This window comes from Musca autumnalis, unplaced genomic scaffold (assembly GCF_047663935.1).
Source record: "Musca autumnalis isolate F117 unplaced genomic scaffold, ASM4766393v1 scaffold_1, whole genome shotgun sequence".
NCBI lineage: Eukaryota > Metazoa > Arthropoda > Insecta > Diptera > Muscidae > Musca > Musca autumnalis.
The window spans coordinates 59,011,074-59,032,154 of NW_027411644.1; the positions used below are offsets into that span (position 1 = coordinate 59,011,074).

At 29.3% G+C, this 21,081-nt stretch overlaps 1 protein-coding gene across 10 annotated transcripts in view; it reads left to right on the forward strand.

Moving 5' to 3' along the window:
* The window catches only part of LOC141398393 (uncharacterized), a 38,725-nt gene that overhangs the window by 2,539 nt on the left and 15,105 nt on the right, over window positions 1-21,081 (forward strand). For 9 of the 10 annotated variants that reach the window (XR_012411636.1, XR_012411635.1, XR_012411633.1 and 6 more), the window contains exons 2-4: window positions 11,152-11,359; window positions 15,659-17,104; window positions 17,175-17,259. Coding sequence is in view for 3 of the 10 variants with exons in the window: in XM_073975682.1 (XP_073831783.1) it covers window positions 11,152-11,359; window positions 15,659-17,104; window positions 17,175-17,259 (1,739 nt within the window). In the remaining 7 variants the exon portion in view is untranslated. Of the gene's footprint in view, window positions 1-10,051; window positions 11,360-15,658; window positions 17,105-17,174; window positions 17,260-21,081 lie in introns of those variants that run through there. The other variant, XR_012411634.1, reaches the window with a different exon arrangement.

Here is a 21,081-nt window from a genome sequence, read left to right on the forward strand (position 1 = left end):
TGTTGTGTAGGAGGTACCGGATGGAGTGGACAAATAAAGTCCATATTTTAACCTGATCTATATCTAGCAGATATATTAGGATGTGTACAGTATGGACCAATTCGGCCACTCCCTTCAAGAGTTACCATATGAACAAATTTTCCGAATATTTTCGAACTTTTGTGCGGGAGGTACCTGAAGGAGTAGCCCGATATGGCTTATCTTCAAATTTAAACTATGTTTGGACAAAATATTACTAAGGCCAAATTTTGGACCGAATCGGCAGATCCGATCGAGAGTTATCTTGCGCCCCAACCACCTCACACGGTGTCATAGAATTTTTTGCAACTTTCAGGCTACTTTCTCAGGAAGTATGGACTTGCCCCTAATATACTTGTACCGTTGTATGGAGGGCAGTCAATACAAGTTGCTAAAAGAAAACTCAGAGCGATTCGAGAGATGGCTCTAAACTGAACTTTTCCGAAATTTTGTGTGGGAGGTACCCGAAGGAGTGAACCGATTGAGCCTATATTGAAACATTATCTAAGTCTGTCGGCAAAGCAGACTGATACTTTTTACCCTCAGCCCATGTGAATTGAAACACTTTTTGAACATTTGAGTTTGCCGACAAAATTGTGGATTAGGATTAAAGTTCAAAGTGTTGGGGAGAAGTTACTTAAAGGAATGGACCGACTTTGTCCATTATGGAAGTGGATCTTATTTTGGGAGTCATATCTTTTCGATAGATATTGCGCCCACTAGTCATTTGAGTGAGTCTTCGTATAACTTTTGAAGCAGTATGTCAGGAAGCATTGACTTGTCCACGGAAAACATAATATCGCTTTAAACAGGACCACAACGAACATCATTGGTATACATTTCCAAAGGATCTTCGAACAGACCCTAAACTGCACTTAGAAACAAATGTTGAACTTTTGTGGGGGAGCTACCCTAAAGAGAGGACCGATATGGGTCATTTTAAAAGTCAAACTAAATTTGGACAAAATATTAGGAGATCAAATATTTGGGTCAAATTGTTTGCCCCGTTCAAGAGATATTGTGCATACAATTTTAGTGATATTTTTTAAATATTTGGGGGGAAGTACCAGAAGTTGTGGAACGGTATTGTCCATCTTCGAACTGAAACTGAAATTTGGACAAAATATGACGAAGGCGATATTTTGAACCAAATCGGTTGATCATTTGGAGAGCTATCGTGCTCTCCAGCCGCTACATATGGTGACATAAAGGTTTTTACACCTTTCATGCTGTTTTCTCAAGAAGTATGGACTTGTCTCTAAAAAAACTTTTACCGTTGTAATTGAGACAGCGAATGCAAGTTGCTTCAATAAAAATCAAAGCGATTTGGAAGAAGGTCTTAAAGTGAACTTATCCAAAATTTTGTGTGATAGGTACCCGAAGGAGTGGACATATTCCATATTCCAACCTGATTTATATCTGGTAGATATATAAGGATGTGTAAAGTATGGACCAAATCGGTAACTCCCTTCAAGAGTTATCGTGCGCACAATTTTTCCGAACATGTTTGAACTTTTGTGGGGGAGGTACCTGAAGTAGCGAACCGATATAGCTTATCTTCGAAATTAAACTAGGTTTGGTCAAAATATTACGAAGGCAAAATATTGGACCGAATCGGCAAATTCGTTCGAGAGTTATCTTGCTCTCCAACCACTACACACGGTGTCATAGGAGTTTTTTTTGCACCTTTCACGCTATTTTCTCAGGAAGTATGAACTTGCCCCTGATGTAACTTTTACCATCGTATGGGGAGCAGTGAATACAAATTGTTGCAACAAAAATCAAAGCGATTCGAGAGCAGGTCCTAAACTGAACTTTTCCGAAATTTTGTGTGAGTGGACCGATTAAGTCCATATTGGAACCTCATACTAGTCTGGTAGAAATTTCACGATGCGCAAAGTATGGACCATTTCGTTTACTCCCTTAAAGTGTTATCGTACGCACAAATTTTCCGAACATTTGCGAACTTTTGTGGGGGAGGTAACGGAAGGAGTGGGCCGATATAATCCATCTTCGAACTTAAATTAAGTTTGGGCAAAACATTACGAAAACCAAATTTTGGACCGACACTAACTCTCGTGCGCTCCAGCCAGCCAACTCCAAATTGTCTGAAACGGATTTTGTCCAAACATACTTGGGGTCTAAAACCATTATTTCGTATGAAAGTGTATATACCCTCGTTAGCATAAATGCTGCAGAGACTGGGAAATATAGCCTCCAAGTTATATAACACGGTGCTCTTGATCCAACTTTAAAAGAAATGAGCTAACTCCTGCGAAGTTTTTGCTGATTCTGAAACTACAATGTTCATAGATGAGAAAAATCAAAAAGCAAACCGTCGGGCCCTTTTTAAATAAATCGCCGTCAAAGTTCACATTTTTAGGTTTTTTCGATTTTGCTTGGAAACCACAAGTCTTATCGAAATGGGATTAGAGAAAATATTGCAGCTGTAAAAAATCCCTAGAGAAATGACTGTTCTGATTTGCTCCCAGATGTAAGCTCTTTTCATTTAAATTTGGTTCAAGAGCACTGTGATAAAACTTACAGAAAAATAAAAAAATTTAATAGTTACTATTATTCGAAGGCCTAGGGATTATCTGTATGTATATATCGAACCACCATAAAATATTCTGAACTAAAATAGAATCATTTGTTTCCTGTCCAAATGCCTATATTAGTCGGACTGTACCTAAAAATGTCTTGAATCGGTCGGTATCTTTTAATTGGGGTTATATCAAAATATGGACCTATGTTGAAAATTCTTGTTGGAGAAGTTTCATGATTGCAGGGAACCTCAAATAACAAATTACATATTGCTCGGTGAACAAATTTGGCTAAATTCCTCAAAAATATCTAAAATCGAACCCTAATATGGAGGTTATGCCTAAACATGGAAATACGTTAAAAAATTTTAATGAAGTTGCGTGACCACTGGGAACCTCTATCGTCAAATAACAGATTGTTAACTCAAAAAAGTAGCCAAACCCTGCGAAATACCGAAAATCGGGTGCTATCGTTATATGGGGGTTATAGCAAAACTTGAACCTACGTTGGCAGTTTTCGATAGAGAAGTGAAGAAAGTTACAGGACACTTTCTGGTACTGTTTGAAAACTTTAAAACCTGGTAGAGAGCAGATAGGCACGCAATTTCCAGAGATAGGAGAATCACTACAAAAGCCATCGAAGTGTGGCTAATGATACCTTAGCGGGGATAAACAAAAGAAATACTAAGTATGTTTTATATTAGTGTTTTATTACTTCCCTTAGAGCTGAGTTGTGGTTCCTTCGGTGGCAGTGGATAAAAGAGGCCGAAATTTATTAATTTACATTTGACGTTTATATAAAAGTGACAAGGCGAAAAAGGAATAGAGAAATAAGTATAAAACAAGTAAAAAAGTATCAGTCGGCTTTACCGACAGAGATATACCCTCAGCCTGTGTATATTGAAAGAATTTTTTCCCAAAATACGTATGTATGTATTTAGGGCGTTTGAACCGACAAAAATGTTGATTAGGATTAAAGATCAAAATTTTTGCGGTGGAGATACTAAAAGGAATGGATCGACATTGACCGTTATGGAATTGGCTCTCCAGCCACAACATATGGTGCCATAGGGGGTTTTTACACTCTTCGGGCTGTTTGCTCAAGAAGTATGGACTTGCCCCTAAAAAAACTTTTACCATCGTAATTGAGGCAGCGAATGCAAGTTGCTTTAACAAAAATCAAAGTGATTCGATATCAGGTCTTAAAGTGAACTTATCCGTTCGAGAGTTATCTTGCGCTCCAACCACCTCACACGGTGTCATAGGCGTCTTTTGCAGCTTTCAGGCTATTTTCTCAGGAAGTATGGACTTGCCCCTGATTAAACTTGTACCGTCGTATGAAGGACAGTGAATACAAGTTGCTAAAACAAAAATCAAAGCGATTCGAGAGATGGCCCTAAACTGAACTTTCCCGAAATTTTGTGTGGGAGGTACCAGAAGGAGTGGACCGATAGAGTCCATATTGGAACCTTATTTAAGTCTGGTACACGTTTCACGATGGGCAAAGTTTGGACCAAATCGGTTACTCCCTTCAAGAGTTATCGTGCTCACAAATTTTCAGAACATTTTCGAACTTTTGTGAGGGAGGTACCGGATGGAGTGGACCGATATAGCCCATCTTCGAACTTAAACTAAGTTTGGGTAAAATATTACGAAAGCCAAAATTTGAACCGAATCGGTTTATCCGTTCGAGAGTTATCGTGCGCTCTAGCCAGACAGACAGACAGACGGACGGACAGACATTGCTCAATCGACTCCAAATTGTCTGAAACACATTTCGTCCAAACATACTTGGGGTCTAAAACCATTATTTCGATGAGGCACATTTTGCCCGTATGAAAGTGTATATGGTAAATAACAAAAATGTTTTGCAATCGATGAATCCGAGTTTCACCCTTTCAGAATTCGCGAACTATTAACGTATTCTATAAAGTATGACTACAATTCTTCAAAATGAAGTGTTTTAGGAGGGATCCCATAATGTAGACCATTAAAATTAATTTTCGTGGAAGCTGTGTTGGCATCAATGTAGAAAAATGGGTAAAAATGGGTTGAAGCCAACAAGTTTTTTTATGTTCCCATGCGATTTCTGGCTTAAACTTACATTTTATAGACCTATTCCCAAAGAATGAATCGCAGAATACTCCATGTGCAATAACCACTGCATCCACCTAAAATTGATGCTGACATTTTGAAGCCGGAATTTCGGGGTTTTTTGAAATTTTTTTAATAATCCGGACGCGCAAGAAGGTAGTATTCCAAACTCATAACACGATTATAGAACTCATGATTTTACGTTGTTTGGTGCATATCTCATGAGTGTGCTCCTTGCAACATCCTAGTAATTGGAGTCGAAAGGCCAAAATTTCATGCGTGAATTTTCTTACAAAACATACTTTTTGCGTGTATAATTTACAACTGTCATTCAATTTCCTTTAAAACCCGCGTGAATTTAGTTTTTTTACGCGACGGTTCTAATGAAGCCTTCCGCGATCGAATTCATCTACTAAAACCGCGGATATAGATACCTTGAAAATCGGTAAATCAGCAAAAATATATTTTGACAAATCCGCGTACTAAACCGCGATTTTCTTTAAAATTTTTTACATAAATGGAATCCTTTACTCGCGATTATAATATTTGCGAAAACACGTTTCATAAAAAAACAGAGATACGCGAGTAATATGGGTATTTCGACAAAAATTGAATGGGGAGGCACATCCGCGGTTTTTGAAGAATCTATTTGAAATATGTGTATTGACGAATTTTTGATGGGCGCTGATGAAACCCGAAGCGCATTAAAATCGTATGCACATTGCGCGATTTTTACCAATTTTACGGTTTTTTGCAGTGCATGATGCAACTGGCGGCACACAATGGCCGCTGAGTGAAACATCGAAATATGCGCAAATATTGAAAGAGATTGATTCGCTTTATCCAAAATCGGATGCGCATCAACCGACTTTAACTATTTCGCGAATTACAGGCTTTTTAACTTTCATATCTTTTAAATGATAGTAACTTCAATATTACTCTTAATTTCCTATCCTTATAAGTTATCACAGTAAGCAGTTAAGCTTTCACGATGGTAAACCATATATTTTGATAAAGTTTTAGCAGAATACTTTAATTTATGTATTAGATTTTAGCGAAATAGTTGGATAACTTTCAAATATTTTTTTTCTAATTTTTCGAAACAAACCAAAAAATATATTTGTAACAATATTTTCCAACAATGAGTTGTTTCTCTTTTGTTGTTGTTATAATATGCAATTTATAAAGCCAATGTTTATAATTTTTTTATCATTTTTTTACGCGTTGTCTAGTTTCTGTACGTATTTTTAATTTAGTTTTTAGAGGTTTATACGGACTCTGAGTTAGTATAATTTAATTTTATTGCCAGATTTTTTTAATTTTTTTGATTTTTCGCGAAAATGAAAACACATTTTGGAAATTTTGGTGCATCTACGGATGGATATCAAATGCTGTTACTGATATCGACGCCTCCAAACAATAGTATGCTAAGTCGACTTAGCATGTTTTCAAGTTCTTTACATTTTTATATTTAACGTCATTTAACTTAAATTCTGTCAAATTTTGGTAATGATCGGACAATCCGAACAGAAGTTATAAACAAATATTTACTTAGCATAGTACTGAAGTTCAAAGAAATTTCCAAACTTTTAGAGCTTGTCCTGCAAAACTCGCTTTTCAGAATTAGCAAACTATTATTTGTAGGTGTCGAACGTCCTTTAACTTAAATTCTGTCTAATTTTGGTAATGATCGGTTAATCCGAACAGAAGTTATAAACAAATATTGACTTAGCATAGTACTGAAGTTCAAAAAAATGTCCAAACTTTGAGAGCTTCTCCTGCAAAACTCACTTTTTAGACTTAGCATACTATTATTTGGAGGTGTCGATATATGCTTACATTTTCTCAATACAAAAAATAAGAAATTTTAAAATATTTTTTCTTTATAAGAGGATAAAATCCGCTATAACTTTTGCGCGCAACGGCCAATTTCGTGAACGCGAGCAGATTTGAAACCAGATTTTTTTCCTGTAACTCTATACCAAAAATCGTAGATGTGCTCGCGAAAAAATTTTTTAATTTTTTTCAAATGGAATTGCAAAGGAATTTTGTTATTTGCCATAAACCCTTGTTAGCATAAATGCTGAGGGTATAATGATGCCAAATTTACAAGATGATTACAGAGCTGGAAGTTATGTTACATATAATTGATCAAATTTATATGTTTTAACGTAGTTTAAACAAGAAGTTTTGTTACCACTGGGAACCTCAACTATCAAATTACGTATAGTTCAGTCGAGAAATGAAGATAAAATCCTCAAAATATCGAAAATCGGGAGCTACCGTAACTGGGAGATATACCAAAACATGAACCTATGTTGATAACCAAACGATGAGCCGATATAGGCCATTTTCAAACTTGACCTGGGGCTCGATTCTGTTTCTATGAAAGTGTAAAATAAAAACTTTTATGGGGTGAAAATTTTCAAATGAAAAAAATTATAAAGAAAATATTTTTAATTTCATATTTTCATAGAACAAGAATCCAGCCCCTCTCTATGGAAAACAGATACTCCATTTTCAGTCGACACTAAAATTCTCGAGCTAAACATGTCCGTCTGTCATTTTCATATCGTTTTGATTTTTATACCCTACACCACTATGCGGGTTTTTTTTTGGGTTTGCCCAAAAAGTTTGTAACGCATTGAAATAATGGTCGTAGACCCATACTTATACATACCAAAAAGTAGTTGGCGTAGGTGGCCAAATAACGGAGATATTGCAATAGTCGGTAATACATCCCATTTTTCCATTTTTTTTGTAATCACGCTACAGGTCGCAATTTTGATTGGATCGTCACGAAATTTTGGGGGTTTTTGGGGGTCCTACAGAGGAAGAAGCCTATTGATTTTGATGATGGTCGGATAATATTCAGGGGTCGGAATAGCCAAAAAACTTATTTGGAGAAAAAGTCAACGTTTTATTTCAAAGCGAATATCTCTGCTACTATAAGGGGTATATCAAAATCAAAACCTGCTAATGAAAGTAGAAGATTTGCAACGATGTAACGTAGGTTGTCATAAGTGGTCAAACAACAAAGATATAGCAATAGTCGGTATAGCATTTTTCCATTTTTTGTGCAATCACACTACAGGTCGGAATTTTGATCGGATCATCAGAAATTTATCTCACAGAGAAAGAATCCTATTGATGGTTGGCATACATCCCACTTTTCTATTTTTTATTTGAGTTGTACTGACGATGCACTTAAATGCGTTTCAACAAAATTTACCTGAGTTAATGAAGACATGAAGACGCAAAGGCGCCAAGCTATCCCAATTTCAATTTTTTGAATTTTACCAGTCAAAAGCTTATGTACAGGGGTAGTGATGTAGGGTAGCACATAGACACGACTATAGCCTTGGCTCACTTGTTTTTTTTTGGCAATAGGTTACCACATCCCGACGTTAGAATTTCTTTTGGGTGTCATACTAAAACCCTGTTGCCACAAACAAAAATGATTAGTACGACAACTTGCCGATACTGTAAAAAATTTCTTCTTCGATATATTATTTTCTTCTAAACGTACATCAAGTTCCTTCCTTGCAAAAGCACAACAATTTTAATTAAGAACAGTATAGGAGGTGTTGGAGAATAGTTTTGGATTTTTAGCGATGGCACACCTTGTGGTCCTGATTACAGCGATATAATGGTTTTGTAGGATAAAGTCCATACGCCGATCAATTTAAATTGCTGTTAGTTGTAGTCTAAGGGCGGTGATTCGCATTACAACATTATAATATCGTATTTTTCGTGGGCAAGTCATGCTGGTTGGCAAGATAAAGGATCGCAAGGAATGTCTCCCAAATTGGCCTATGTCGGGTTCCTCCTCCTCAAAAGATCAACAATTTTACAATTTTAAGGTCACTTCTCGGAATATGTTGAAATTCAAAAGCGGTTTGTCGCTGTGTTTATGACTATAACATTATTAAAATTTTGCTATTAGAAGCCAATACTTGTTGAGATATGGGCCCCGAAATGTCTCAATATTTAGGGTCACTCATTTACGTATACTTCCATGCACAAACATTTTCTGAAGTTTTTTAATTTTACTCTCCATACCATCTCGATAATGTTCCAAAAATATCTGGAATATTCCTCAAGAAGTCCTCTTCTTAGAAGTCCTTACCATGTTTTGTTGTTGAATTTAGAACACATCAATAGGTATTCTGCTGCCATTAGAAGACCTCTGAAGGTTTTGTGCTGACTTTAGAATATATCAAGAGGTCTTCTGATGACCTCAGGATACCTCGAGAAGTCTTCTGAGGCTTAGATAACATCAAAATGTTTTCTGCTGACTTTAGAAAACCTAATGAGTTCTTCAACTGACCTTAATAGACCTCAAGAGGTTTTCTGTTGACCTTAGAATATCTTTTGTCTACCTTAGAGGACCTAATGACTTCAGGAGGTCTTCCACTGACCTTAGAAGACTTCAAGAGCTCTTTTGCTGACTTTAGAAGACCTGACGATGTTTTCTGTTGGTCATAGAGGATCTTGTGTCGACCTTATAGAACCTAATGTGGTCTTCTGCTGACCTTAGAAGACAACAAGCGGTATTCTGATGACCTTAGAATATCTTTTGTCGACTTTAGAGGACCTAATGAGGTCTTCTGCTGACCGTAGAAGACAAGAAGAGGTCTTTTACTGACTTTAGAAAACCTAAGGAGGTCTTCTGCTGACTTTAGTATACGCCAAGAGGTCTCCTGTTCGCCTTAGAAAATCTTTTGTCGACTTTTGAAGACCTCATGAGGTATTCTGATACCCTTAGATGACATAAAGATGTATTTTTCTGACTTTACTGACTTTAGTACGCGCCAAGAGGTCTTCTGATGACCTCAGAACACCTCAAGAGATCTTCTGCTGACCTTAGAAGACATCAAAAGTTCTTCTGTTCGCCTTAGAAAATCTCATAAGCTCCTCCGCTGACCATAGAATACCTCAACGGGTCTTCTGTTGTCCTTAGAAGACATCAACGGGTCTTCTGCTTATCTTAGAAAACCTCAGGAGGTCTTTTGCTGACCTTAGAACTCGTAGAGAGGTCTTCTCTTGACCTCAGAATACTTCAAGAATTCTTCTGCTGACCTTAGAAGACATCAAGAGATTTTCTATTCGCCTTAGAACATTTTTTGTCGACCTAAGAAGACCTCAATGGTTCTTCTGCGGACTTCAGAAGACCTCAGAATGGGTCTCATTCTGGCTCTTGTACATCTAAATTTTATTCCCATTCCCAAATTTTTTTTGAGATACACTAATGTGCAGTTAACTTTTTAAAAACTTAGAAAATCATTTGTCGAAGACGTCATGAGGTCTTCCGTTGACTTAAGAAGACCTCACGATGTTTTCTGTTGACCTTAGAAGGTCTTTTGTCGATCTCAGAGGACATAATGAGGTCTTAAGGCTTAAGGCTGACCTTAGAAGACCACATGAAATCTTCTGCTGACCTTAGATGGCCTCCAGAGGTCCTCTGCTGACATAGAAGGCTTCACGCGGTTTTCTCTTGAACTTAGAAAATCTTTTGTCGATCTTAGAAGACGTCATGAGATCTTCTACTGATCTTATTATACCTAACGATGTTTTATGCTGACCTTAGAAGGTCTTTTGTCGACCTTAGAGGACCTAATAAAGTCTTCTGCTGACCTTAGAAGACCTCAATTTTATTCCCATTCCCCAATTTTTTTGGGACAAACTAATGTACATCTAACTTTTTAAAATCTAAGAAGGCCATGAGCATTCACTTTTTTAATTAAAGGCGATTCATTTTCCCGTAAAATAAACGGATTTTCATTGGTATTGAACTTTTTAAAAATTCTGTAAGACACCCATGAACTTTAATTGATCTTAAAATTAATAAAATAACATAAAAGAAACACAACACAAGAATGTTTGATTAATAATGCGGACTTTTCCTAAACCTATGCATTTCCAACTTTTACCACCAATTCAAATGTTGGGCTCTTTCTCCAACCTTAGCATACCCCTTATTTACCGTGAAAACATCCTTCTAAGTCTTATTTCATAATAGTTGCACAGACAAACCTACCCCTAACTGTGCTTGTATGGCCTTAAACTACTAACTAAGGGGTGGTTAAAGTGGTGACTTATTGGAATTTTTTGGCCTAAACAAATGCGACCTCAACACGTTGCCAAAGTAACCGAACTTGACCAATTGTCCTAAACATACACACACAGGTACATATGCCAACACTTGTCATGTGGGAAAACCCTTAATGCTCTTACCCATGAACTTTGTATTACAACAACATTTTATGTTGGCATTATACAAAACCAATTCGATTGAAGCCGTTCGTTACCTTAATTCCCGTTCACTTTAGTTGAAATTTAGCATGCATAGCAAGGGGTTGTTTAACGTGAAGAAAAAACATTATTACAAAATGTTGAAAACACCAAGAAAATAACATTAAATTAAATAAAACTAAATTATTGAAATTTGTAAAAAAAGTTTCTAATATTTAAGAAAAATTTTTGTTGAAAACAGAATCAATTCCATGAAACCTTTAAAAGGTGGCGGCATTAATAAGAAAACCAAAACCATGGATTACACCAATTATGCCTACAATGAAGCGGTGGGGCGTTTGAAACTAATGTTGGCCTCTGATTCATATTCTCCATCGAAAACTGCAACCAGTTCATACTTGAGGAATATCAATGATGATTCGGCGGATAATTATTCGGATAATATGTCGGTAAGTAAAGGATACACAAATTAAAAATGGAGACAAGTGCTGGATTAAAAAATACCGCAATGAGTCACGAAAAAATGTCCAGAATTACTGGTCCTACAAAAAATAGTTTTTCAAAATCCAGAAAAAATATTTGAAGAAATTGTATCTGATAAATATTTTTTAAAATATTTACAAAAACATCAGATAAAAATATATAAAAAATCCAATATTTTGATCCTTACAAAAGTTTTTTCATAAAAACCGAAATTATTGAATTTTTTAATCAACTGTTATTAAAAAATATTTTTTAAAAAATCCACAATTATTCATTTTTTTTTTAAATTGACGATTATTGAAAAAATATTTCTTAAAAAATCGAAGATTTTTGAACAAATATTTTTTTTAAATCGAAAATTACAGAAAAAATATTTTTTAAAACTTCAACGATTATTGAAAAAATATTTTTTAAAACATCAACGATTATTTAAAAAAAATATTTTTAAAAAATTCACATTAAAAACAAATATTTTTTAAAAATTCACGATTATTGAAAAAATATTTTTTAAAAAATTCACGATTATTTAAAAAAAAAATATTTTTAAAAAATTCACATTTATTAAAAAAAATATTTTTAGAAAATTCACGATAATTGAAAAATTGATTTTTAAAAAATTCACGATAATTGAAAAATTGATTTTTAAAAAATTCACGATAATTGAAAAATTAAATTTTAAAAAATCCACGATTATTGAAAAATTAAATTTTAAAAAATTCACGATTATTGAAAAATTAATTTTCAAAAAATCAACGATTATTGAAAAATTAATTTTTAAAAAATCCAAGATTATTGAAAAATTAATTTTTAAAAACTCCACGATTATTGAAAAATTAAATTTTAAAAAATCCACGATTATTGAAAAATTAATTTTTAAAAAATCAACGAATATTGAAAAATGCATTTTAAAAAATCCACGATTATTGAAAAATTAATTTTTAAAAAATCCACGATTATTGAAAAATCAATTTTTAAAAAATCCACGATTATTGAAAAATTAATTTTTAAAAAATCCAATATTATTAAAAAATTAATTTAAAAAAATCAACGATTATTAAAAAATTAAGTTTTAAAAAATTCAATATTATTAAAAAAATAATTTAAAAAATCAACGATTATTGAAAAATTAAGTTTTAAAAAATCCAATATTATAAAAAATATTTTTTAAAAAATCCACGATTAATAAAAAATATTTTTTAAAAAATCCACCATTAATGAAAAAATATTTTTTAAGAAATCCAGGATTATTGAAAAATTATTTTTTAAAAAAATCCACAATTATTGAAAAATTAATTTTTAAAAAATACAATATTATTAAAAAATTATTTAAAAAAATTAACGATTATTGAAAAATAATTTTTTTAAAAAATCCAGGATTATTAAAAAATTATTTTTTTTAAAAAATCCACGATTTTTGAAAAATTGTTTTTTTAAGAAATTCACACTTATTGAAAAATTATTTTTTAGGAAATCCACGATTATTGAAAAATTATTTTTTTTTTTTAAATTCACGATTATTGAAAAAATATTACTTAAGAAATTCACGATTACTGAAATATAATTTTTAAAATAATCCACGATTATTGCAAAATATTAAAAAAACACGATTATTGAGACAATAATTTTTAAAATAATCCACGATTATTGAAACAATAATTTTTAAAATAATCCACGATTATTGAAAAAAATATTGTTTAAAGAATCCAAGTTTATGAAAAACACAATTATTGAAAAAATATTTTTTTAAATCCACGATTATTTAAAAGAAATATTTTTTTAAAAATCCAGGTTAATTGAAGGAAAACTATTTTTTAAAAAATCTACGATTATTGAAAAAAAAAAATATTTTTTAAAAAAATCCTCAATAATTTAAAAAAAGAATATTTTTAAAAATCCACTGATAATTGGAAATAATTTTAATTGACTTTTAATTAAAAAAAGGATTTTTTACAAATTAAACGCTTATTGATTTTTTTAAATCCACAATTATTGAAGAAAAAACATATTTTTAAAATAACCCACGATTATTGAAAAAAATTTTTTTTTTAAAAATCCACGATTATTGAAAAATATTTTTTAAATAACACACTATTATTGAAGAAAAAACATATTTTTAAAATAACACACGATTATTGAAAAAAAAAAATTTTTAAAAAATCCACGATTACTGAAAAAATATTTTTTAAAAACATCCACGATTATTGAAAAAATATTTTTTAAAAAAATCCTCGAATATTGAAAGAATATTTTTTAAAAAAATCCAAGATTATTGAAAAAATATTTTTTAAAAAATCCACGATTATTGAAAAAATATTTTTTAAAAAATCCACGATTATTGAAAAAATATTTTTTAAAAAATCCACGATTATTGAAAAAATATTTTTTAAAAAATCCACGATTATTGAAAAAATATTTTTTAAAAAATCCACGATTATTGAAAAAATATTTTTTAAAAAATCCACGATTATTGAAAAAATATTTTTTAAAAAATCCACGATTATTGAAAAAATATTTTTTAAAAAATCCACGATTATTGAAAAAATATTTTTTAAAAAATCCACGATTATTGAAAAAATATTTTTTAAAAAATCCACGATTATTGAAAAAATATTTTTTAAAAAATCCACGATTATTGAAAAAATATTTTTTAAAAAATCCACGATTATTGAAAAAATATTTTTTAAAAAATCCACGATTATTGAAAAAATATTTTTTAAAAAATCCACGATTATTGAAAAAATATTTTTTAAAAAATCCACGATTATTGAAAAAATATTTTTTAAAAAATCCACGATTATTGAAAAAATATTTTTTAAAAAATCCACGATTATTGAAAAAATATTTTTTAAAAAATCCACGATTATTAAAAAAATATTTTTTAAAAAATCCACGATTATTGAAAAAATATTTTTTAAAAAATCCACGATTATTGAAAAAATATTTTTTAAAAAATCCACGATTATTGAAAAAATATTTTTTAAAAAATCCACGATTATTGAAAAAATATTTTTTAAAAAATCCACGATTATTGAAAAAATATTTTTTAAAAAATCCACGATTATTGAAAAAATATTTTTTAAAAAATCCACGATTATTGAAAAAATATTTTTTAAAAAATCCACGATTATTGAAAAAATATTTTTTAAAAAATCCACGATTATTGAAAAAATATTTTTTAAAAAATCCACGATTATTGAAAAAATATTTTTTAAAAAATCCACGATTATTGAAAAAATATTTTTTAAAAAATCCACGATTATTGAAAAAATATTTTTTAAAAAATCCACGATTATTGAAAAAATATTTTTTAAAAAATCCACGATTATTGAAAAAATATTTTTTAAAAAATCCACGATTATTGAAAAAATATTTTTTAAAAAATCCACGATTATTGAAAAAATATTTTTTAAAAAATCCACGATTATTGAAAAAATATTTTTTAAAAAATCCACGATTATTGAAAAAATATTTTTTAAAAAATCCACGATTATTGAAAAAATATTTTTTAAAAAATCCACGATTATTGAAAAAATATTTTTTAAAAAATCCACGATTATTGAAAAAATATTTTTTAAAAAATCCACGATTATTGAAAAAATATTTTTTAAAAAATCCACGATTATTGAAAAAATATTTTTTAAAAAATCCACGATTATTGAAAAAATATTTTTTAAAAAATCCACGATTATTGAAAAAATATTTTTTAAGAAATCCACGATTATTGAAAAAATATTTTTTAAGAAATCCACGATTATTGAAAAAATATTTTTTAAAAAATCCACGATTATTGAAAAAATATTTTTTAAAAAATCCACGATTATTGAAAAAATATTTTTTAAAAAATCCACGATTATTGAGAAAATATTTTTTAAAAAATCCACGATTAATGAAAATAATATTTTTTAGAAACTCCACGATTATTTAAAAAAAAAAAATTTAAAAAAAATTTAGTATTATGAAAAAACATTATTAAAAATATTAAAATATATTTTTTAAAAAATCCACGATTAATGAAAAAATATTTTTTTAAAACTCCACGACTATTGAAAAATTTATTTATTTAAAAATAGTTTAAAAAAATTGGCAATAATTGAAAAACAGATATTTTAAAATCGATGATTGTAAAAAATATATTTACAAAATTCAGAATTATTCAAAAATATTTTAAAATAAGTAACGATTATTGAAAAACATTTTGAAAATATTCCTTAATTTTTTAATGTAAATCTTCTATCCAATTGATCCTTATTTTTTATATTTTACAGACCATTGATCGTCCAGTGTATGCTGACATCTCGAAATATCTCTCACCGAGTCAGAAGAATCGATTGGGTGCCACGGTAACAGGAGGTTATCGCCCCAAGAAAACTCTGAGTGGCTTTAGTTCAGCTTCGAAGGAGAATTTGGCAGCACCCTCGACTCTGTATCAGACAACTTCTCAACCCATAACAACAGCATTGGCAAATCCTTCCACAGCCACCATCGACTATTATAGTACAGTAGGGAGCACCGCTAAGCCTCATACCGCACCACCTACAGATAGTGTTCAGGCACCAGTGGAGATTTTCAATTTTATTGAAAAGCAAGAGGATTATATTGAGCAGTTGGAAAAGGAATCGAAATATTGTCGCAATGAGCTGACCAACCTACTGGGTAAGGTTAAGGATGTCATAAACGAAAATGAACAGTTGACAGATATTGCACGCTCCGAATTGGGTAATCTGGGCAAGGGGAATGGTGACAAGTCAACTACCAGTCCCTCATCAGATTCCGATGACATCTATGGAAAATCTAAAGCTACGGCCAATCGCAAAAAGGAAGTGAAGAGTCCAAGATATGCTGCTGCTCCCAATATTGTCTATGAGGCTCGTATCAGTGAGTTGGAAGCTGATCTGATGCAGGCCCAAATTGATTTAAAACGTGTAAAGAACGAAAATGAGGATTTAAAGAAGAAACTGGCTCGCTCTGATCCCTTAGCCGTGGTGAGTGCCTCAAATTCGGGACAAAATTGTGATATGCATCGCAAGCAAATTGACATGCTGCAAAAGGATAAATCAGCTCTCGAAGAGACAATACGCCATTTGCAAAAGTCCTTGGATGAGGCCAAGTCTCAGCAATATTCTCAAAACTCCCAAAAACGTTATATCAACGATTTAGTACAAATGGAACGTTCTCAGGCTGAAATGGAGGTACGTCATTTACGTGATGAACTGGATCGTCAACATGAAAGGGTAAGAGAATTGCAAATGGAAATGGCTCGGCGGGTGGCTGAAGAACGCTCCAATGCTGAGAGACGTTATAATAATCAAGTTGATCAGTTGGGTGGTGATTTAAGTAGTCAATGGGAGCAGGTGGCTAAACTGCAATTGGATTTGGAGCGCCAGAAACGTATTGAAGGTGATATGAAACGTGATTTGGCCAATCGTAACTCGCAAATAGAAGAATTGAAAATGGAGCTGCGCTCAAATCGTTCTACCTTCTTGGCTGATATGGCTCAAGTGAATGCTGAGAAGCAATCACTCGAGCAAGAAATTACAGCTTTACGTTTACAACTCGATCGCGCATTGAGGGAGAATAAAACCGAGGCCGCTCGTTTAAATGCTGAAATCAATTCGTTGCGTCAGCGACTCGATCGAGCCGATGCTGATTTGTTGCACTCGAAGCGGGAGGTTTTACGCTTGAACGATGAAATTGCCAGTTTGGAAAAGGAGGTGAGAGGATTTTGGGTAAAATTATGAAATTATAAGTTGACTTGAGTGTGTTTTTTCTTCTTCTTTATAGTTGGCCTATGGTGAAATGAAAAATGAAATACGCCCAACCAAAAAGGATTTGGATAAACGAATTTCCGAAATGCAAGAAAAGCATGGTAAGTTATCTTCTTGAGATAATTACACACACAGATACACCGCACGTGCACAATTTTCACTCTAACACTGTAGTTGATTACTTTGTTGCATGCGTTTATTATAAGCTTAACATATGTCACACTTAATTAACTTCACAGAAATTGACAATTTTTTATGTAACAACTCGGTTGGTTTTGAAGACAGATATTGTTAGTTAATTTGCAATTTCCATGAGAATTTTTACCATGGAGCCTAGACAAAGACCCATTCTTGGATTTTTCTGAGATCACAGATTTCGTAGATGACTGGTCATATAGCACAGATTTTGTGTCTCGATCTGGGAAGGTAGCTCAAAAGCGATTAAATATTAGCTTTTGATCCATGAGCATGAACCCTAAGGCAAAACCCTATAAAATATTCTTTAAAAAATCCACAAATGATAAAATCAACGATTGAAAAAAAATATTTTTTAAATAAAAAACCAATATTGGAAAAGGATTTTTTTTTTAAATCCACGATCGAAAAAATATTTTTTAAAAACCATGACTGAAAAAATATTTTTTTTTTTTAAATCCAAGATTGAAGTTTTTTAAATCAACGATTAAAAAATATTTACTTAAAAATACAAGATTGAACAAATATTTATATTTTTAAATAAATCGATTGAAAAAAAAATTATAAAGTCCACCATTTCAAAAAAAAAAAAAAAAAATTATCTAAAATCCACGATTAAAAAAATAGTTTTAAAAATTCACGAATTTCAAAAATATTTCAAAAAATCCACGATTTAGATTTAGATTTTTAGAAAAAGTCCACGATTTAGATTTAGATTTTTAGAAAAAGTCCACGATTTAAGAAATATTTTAAAAAAAATCCACGATTTAGATTTAGATTTAGATTTATAGAAAAAGTCCACGATTTAAGAAATATTTTAAAAAAAATCCACGATTTAAAAAATATTTTTTTTTAAAATCCACGATTTAAAAAATATTTTTTTTTTAAAATCCACGATTTAAAAAATATTTTTTTTAAATCCACGATTTAAAAAATTTTTTTAAAATCCACGATTTAAAAAATATTTTTTTAAAATCCACAATTTAAGAAATATTAAAAAAATCCACCATTTAAAAAATATTTTAAAAATATCCACGATTTAAAAAAATATTGTTAGCAAATGCTTAAAAAATCCAAGATTAAAAATTTATTTAAAAAATGATTTTTAAATCCACTATTAAAGAAATATTTGTAAAAAATCCACTATTTAAAGGAAATATTAAAAAAAAATCCACCATTTAAAAAATATTAAAAAAACCACGACTTAAGAAATATTTTTAAAAAATCCACGATTTAAAGGAAATATTTAAAAAAATCCACCATTAAAGAAATATTTTTAAAAAATCCACTGTTTAAACGAAATATTTAAAAAAAATCCACGATTTAAAAAAATGTTAAAAAAATCCACGATTTAAAAAATATTAAAAAATCTACGATTTAAAAAATATTTTTATCAAATATTTTTAAAAAAATCCACGATTTAAAAAATATTACAAAAAATCCACGATTTAAAACAATATTTTTAAAAAACCTGCAATTTAAAAATATTTTTTAAGAATTCACGATTTAAAAAATACTTTTAAAATAATAACGATTTAAAAAAATTTTAAATCCGTTATTGAAATTTTGTTTTAACCCATGATTGAAAAAATATTTTTAAAAATCCAAGATTGAAGTTTTTTCAAATCCACGAGTGAAGAAAAATATATTTTTAAAAATCCAAGATTGAAAAAATATTTTTAAAAATCCAAGATTGAATTTTTTTAAATCCGATTTGAAAAATATTTTAAAAAATCCATTATTTAAAACATTTGTAAAAAATATATATTTTTAAAAAAACTGCAATTTAAAAATATTTTTTAAGAATTCACGATTTAAAAAATAATTTTAAAATAATAACGATTTAAAAAAATTTTAAATCCGTTATTGAAATTTGTTTTAACCCATGATTGAAAAAATATTTTTAAAAATCCAAGATTGAATTTTTTTAAATCCGATTTAAAAAATATTTTAAAAAATCCATTATTTAAAACATTTGTAAAAAATTCACGATTCAAAAATATTTTTGATAAACTTAGATTTCAAAAATATTTTTTTGAAAAAGTCCACGATTTAAAAAATATTTTTTTGAAAAAGTCCACGATTTAAAAAATATTTTTAAAAAATCCACGATTTAAAAAAAATATTTTTAAAAAATCCACGATTCAAAAAAATATTTTTAAAAAATCCACGATTTAAAAAAATATTTAAAAAAAATCCACGATTTAAAAAAAATAATTTTAAAAAATCCACGATTTAAAAAAAATATTTTTAAAAAATCCACGATTCAAAAAAAATATTTTTAAAAAATCCACGATTTAAAAAAATATTTAAAAAAAATCCACGATTTAAAAAAAATAATTTTAAAAAATCCACGATTTAAAAAAAATATTTTTAAAAAATCCACGATTTAAAAAAAATATTTTTAAAAAATCCACGATTTAAAAAAAAATATTTTTTAAAAAATCCACGATTTAAAAAAAATATTTTTAAAAAATCCACGATTTAAAAAAACTATTTTTAAAAAATTCACGATTTAAAAAATATTTTTAAAAAACCTGCGATTAAAAAACATTTTTAAAAAATCCACGATTTAAAAAATATTTTTAAAAAACCTGCGATTTAAAAATTTTTTTGAAAAATCCACGATTTAAAAAATATTTTTAAAAAATCCACGATTTATATTTTTTTTAAATCCACCTTTTTAAATTTTTTTTAAAAATTTCACGATTTAAAAAATATTTTTAAAGAATCCACGATTTAAAAAAATATTTTTAAAAAATCCACGCTTAAAAAAAATATTTTTAAAAAATTCACGATTTAAAAAATATTTTTAAAGAATCCACGATTTAAAAAAATATTTTTAAAAAATCCACGCTTAAAAAAAATATTTTTAAAAAATCCACGCTTTAAAAAAAATATTTTTAAAAAATCCACGATTTAAAAAAATATTTTTAAAAAATCCACGATTTAAAAAAAATATTTTTAAAAAATCCACGATTTAAAAAAAAAATATTTTTAAAAAATCCACGATTTAAAAAAATATTTTAAAAAATCCACGATTTAAAAAAAATATTTTTAAAAAATCCACGATTTAAAAAAAATATTTTTAAAAAATCCACGATTCAAAAAAAAATTTTTTTTAAAAATCCACGATTTAAAAAAAATATTTTTAAAAAATCCACGATTTAAAAACACTATTTTTAAAATATCCACGATATAAAAAAATTTTTAAAAAACCTGCGATTTAAAAAATATTTTTAAAAAACCTGCGATTAAAAATATTTTTAAAAAATCCACGATTTAAAAAATATTTTTAAAAAACCTGCGATTTAAAAAATATTTTTGAAAAATCCACGATTTAAAAACTATTTTTAAAAAATCCACGATTTAATTTTTTTTAAATCCACGATTTAAATTTTTTTTTAAAAAATTCACGATTTAAAAAATATTTTTAAAAAATCCACGTTTTAAAAATATATTTTTAAAAAACCTGCGATTTAAAAAACATTTTTGAAAAATCCAAGCTTTGAAAAATCCACGATTTAAATTTTTTTTAAAAATCCAACATTTAAAATTATTTTTAAAAAATCCACGATTTATAATTATTTTTAAAAAATCCACGATTTAAAAAATATTTTTAAAAACTACTTTTAAAATATTAACGATTTATTGAACAATTTTTTCAAAATCCATGATTGAAAAAATATTTTTTAAAATCTACGATTGATTTTTTTTTTCAAATCCAC